Source organism: Lactuca serriola, chromosome 8 (assembly GCF_051521515.1).
Source record: "Lactuca serriola cultivar US96UC23 chromosome 8, Lser_US96UC23_V15, whole genome shotgun sequence".
Taxonomy (NCBI): domain Eukaryota; kingdom Viridiplantae; phylum Streptophyta; class Magnoliopsida; order Asterales; family Asteraceae; genus Lactuca; species Lactuca serriola.
The window spans coordinates 124,768,711-124,772,614 of NC_136415.1; the positions used below are offsets into that span (position 1 = coordinate 124,768,711).

Below are 3,904 nucleotides of genomic sequence, written 5' to 3' on the forward strand. Positions count from 1 at the left end.
TTAACAAGAAAAAAAACATCTCCATTCTTCACGCTCAACCCAACATTTCCTAAAGTGCTTAAAACCACAATCACAATCACAATCATACAAACATAAAGTCTTAAGACTATTTATTATAACTTGAGCCACTCTAAGCAAGGGCACAACCCCCAACAAAACCTAGAAGGATAATAATCCTTAAGATACACCTCACGACTAAACCCAATAACATAAAAACTAAAAGCCTGACCACGATGAACCATGGTGACACGTGTAACAGGGATGACAGAAATTGTATGCCTCTCACATATAACTCTAGCAGTCACAGGTATGACAGGTCTTTCAGATATGACCTCTGAAGAAAACTGGTTCAAAAAAAAGGAATCAGCAAAGAAAGCCGGTGTGCAATTGTACGCCTGCGTGTTACACAATTGCACCCCTTTCGCTCTGTGGAACACGTCATCCGGAACCGATGCGGCCCCACTTGTCGCATTCAGCTTACGTGTCGCGTGTGTGTCCCTACAAAACATTAATTAAAAAATGTTCAAATTCAATTATCACTAAAACATCCAATAATTATTTAATATTATGTAACATACCATTTAACAAGCGCTATTTTGCGTGTCAAAAGCAAGCCACTTCCTGAACATGTCGTGCATTTGATTAGACCACGAGATCCACAACTTGCACATGGTAGCTTTCCTTTCCCATTACATTTCACACATCTGCATAGAATTTATGTTTCTCTATTACGTGTAAAAAGGTAAGTATTTTGCTATTTTATGGCTTACATTGTGTCAGATCCATCTCTATGAGCAATTAAACCCCTTCCATAACAGGCACCACACTGAGTCATCTGATTTTCTTTATAAACTCCTGGTTCTTGATCTGCATTGCATTTACCACAAATAGTATCTCCTCTTCCTTCACAATCTGTCATCCAACCAAGATCGGATAAAAAGGTAAAAAAAAAAAAAACACCAAAAACATATAAATCATAATATTTGATGGGTTATTTTATTACCTGAGCATTTGTTGATGGATTCAGAATGGGGGATTTGGGCACGGGATTCTTTGTGATGAGTGAATAGAACTGGGAATTCTGACCTTAAATCCAGTTCCCAAACACCAAGTTCAGGGCCTTTATCTTTTCCATCAATGTTGCTGTTTCCACCACCACGATATGGTTCTGTTTCAGTGATGACTTCTCTTTCTTCCACAAAAGTTTCAAGGGTTCCAACATAGACATTGCAGTCTTCAACAGAATGGATCTTCCATGTTCTAGCAGGCCTGCTTCCCCAACAGCATCGGTGGCCAACATGGTCAATCAGTAACTCACGTATCTCAACTTCATCCAAGATTTGTCTGTATACATATAATCTCATAGAATTATGTTTAAAGTTATGTGAATTAAGGATCAAATTATATCACAGAAGCAAACAGAGTATACTGTATAGTGTATACCTATGAGCTTGATGTTCAGTTTGACCATATTGTCCTCCATATCCACCCTGGTATGGAAAAGGTTGCTCTGCAACAAAACTGGATAATTTTAGATGTGGGTGCCATTGGTCCTTAAGTAAGAGATAGTTGAAAAAAATAATGTGAAACCGACTTTAATGATCAACTAAGCAAATAAAGTTCAGGTTTTGATACTATCCACATTAATTTCAGGTATGGTAGTAAGGAATCTTTCATGAAAGCAAGGTGGTTTAAATGTTTAATATATCTGAAAAGTTCATAGAAAGTGAGCGATGCGTTCCATAAAAGATGATAGAAGAAAAAGTTGGAGTGACATCATAAAAAGAAGTTGAGAAACACTTTTTTAGGTGGATGGTTCGTCTCTTAAAAGAGTTTATTTGTGTTCTTTTTGGAAGGATTTAGCTCTTTTTACTGTTGGGTTCCAATTTAGACCCAATCCACATAAATCGTTTTCCTAAATATTTGAAGTTTGGCTATGAAAAAGGGCATCTCTAACTCAGATACGAAATTGCAGCAATATTCAGCGAAAAATGATGACACACAAGTTCCTACAATCATCTTATAAGGCAGACACGTATCTGCTATGACAATATAAGATAATCATTGAAGTTGAAACACATACATGATGTAAACTGGATAAAATTCGAAGGCATTTGACATATACTGTACCAGGAATATAGGGAGGAGGCTCCGGAGAACTCATCAAGGGGGCATGTAGAGAAGCAGGGTAACGATCAGAACCGGTAGCAGCCGATCGAATTTCGTCAACACTAACATCAGAAGCAGTCGGGATCGTCGACCCCGTTCGTCCCACCGATGGATAAGAATGCCATTTCTCGTTTTCTTTACCCTCAATTTCACCTTTTTCTGCAAACAAACAAGGGATTTGATAACCATAGAATCGAAAAAAGAGTAGACGGAATTAAACTTAATATTAGAGCCGAAATTGAGGAGAAGAAATTCCACCACTGAGCAGTGGTTGCTCCATTCTTGTATGAACGATGGAGGGGAAACAGGCACCGGTAACCGATTACTTATACCGTGGGTTTGTAACGATGGAGAAGAGGGTTTATAAGCAACAAAATTCCTTAGACGGGAAGGAAGACGAGGGAGTCAATCTCGTCCTTCTGGAATTGGAGAATGATTAATCTAGTTTATTTCCAATATATATATATATATTTTGAAATGAGAACCACTAAAAGTTAAGAACTAAGAACCTTCTATTTTTAGCTATTTTGTTTATTTTTTAAAGTTTGATAAATAATAAAACACAACAAGATTATAATGGTCTTTTAAAAAACTTATTCTTAAAATCATATCATATGAATTACTTTTATAATTGTTTAAGAGAAAAAGTAATTCTCTCATCTTCTTCAATAACCTCTGGAGAACACCACTGCCACCATTGTCGCGCGACAACACCACCGCCGGAGGCGACCCCACTGCCGCCACCATCGCCGACGGCGACTCCACAGCCGTTACTTCTCTTCATTTGTCACAGCCTTCGATTACCTACGAAAACACCTACATATGTCGCCAGAACTTCAGATCTAGAACCACCTCGCTTAGATCTAGATCTACTGTCACTTCTTCTCCTCCATCACTACTCCGATGAACTGTTACCGCTGAAGAAGCCAAACAACCACCAACAACACCGACCTCCTTCGGTTCCACTTCTCTCTCTAAATGGAAAAAAATGTATCAGATCTGGAGAGCAACAACTATCGGCGGCGTTAAACCACCGTTAGCACCTCCGATGTCAGACCACCACCTGAACATCTCAGATCAGTTCATTTTTTTGTGCATCGTGCTCATGATTTTACATCTGATTTCTTCAGATCTGGTTTGTCTTCTTCATGTCTTAGATCTACGACATTTGTTTGTTATTTTCATCTTTAGATCTAGATCTATGCGATCTCCGACAAACAACCACCACCGTTTTTCGTGTTCGGTGGTATGTTGACAGATTCGTGAATTTGTTGACTTTCCTTGGCGATTTTTGCTCATATCTGGTTAGATATGAGAGTCTGATGGTTTTCTCTTGTTTCTGATAGTGTTTCTAATCTAGATATGTTCAGATCTAGTTAGATCTAATTGAATCTGAGTTTTAACAACTACAATCTCTTTTCTCAAGTGTTAGTTTTGTGGTTTCTATCTGGTGTTGGTGTTTCCTTGCGAGATTGACAAGCTTCATGTGCTTTTTTGTTCCATATCTGAAGGATATCACATATACACTCATTTTATTACTTTTTTTCACATATTTTTAGTATTTTCACTCATTTTTTGTCTTCCATAGCTTGTGAAAATAAGTTTTTTGTTGTTATTTTGAGTAAATTCTTCGTCGGTTTTTCCTTGATGTGTTGGTTTACTTCATATCTTTATTGGTGTGCTTTAAATCTATATCAAATATGTTAGTTTACTCCTAATTTGTCAAGTTTTAATG

The 3,904-nt window shown here is 37.6% G+C and overlaps 1 protein-coding gene across 1 annotated transcript; it reads right to left on the reverse strand.

The window, feature by feature from the left end:
• On the reverse strand, positions 1-2,601 carry LOC145069702 (chaperone protein dnaJ-like protein). Its single transcript, XM_079016650.1, has 7 exons — positions 2,428-2,601; positions 2,131-2,328; positions 1,444-1,510; positions 1,004-1,344; positions 771-912; positions 579-704; positions 1-498 (listed from the first exon to the last, which is right to left on the reverse strand). The coding sequence occupies exons 1-7, from the start codon at positions 2,447-2,449 to the stop codon at positions 114-116; spliced, it is 1,281 nt and encodes a 426-aa protein (XP_078872776.1). The 5' UTR covers positions 2,450-2,601; the 3' UTR covers positions 1-113.
• Between the last annotated feature and the right edge of the window lie 1,303 nt (positions 2,602-3,904).

Bases quoted from the DNA above. Each gene is read 5' to 3' on its own strand.
- LOC145069702 (XM_079016650.1), bottom strand. From the start codon at position 2,449: ATGGAGCAACCACTGCTCAGTG. The intron at 1,345-1,443 runs GTATACACTATA...ATATGTATACAG, and splicing joins ACTGAACATCAAGCTCATAG to ACAAATCTTGGATGAAGTTG. The intron at 705-770 runs GTAAGCCATAAA...AATTCTATGCAG, and splicing joins AGAGATGGATCTGACACAAT to ATGTGTGAAATGTAATGGGA.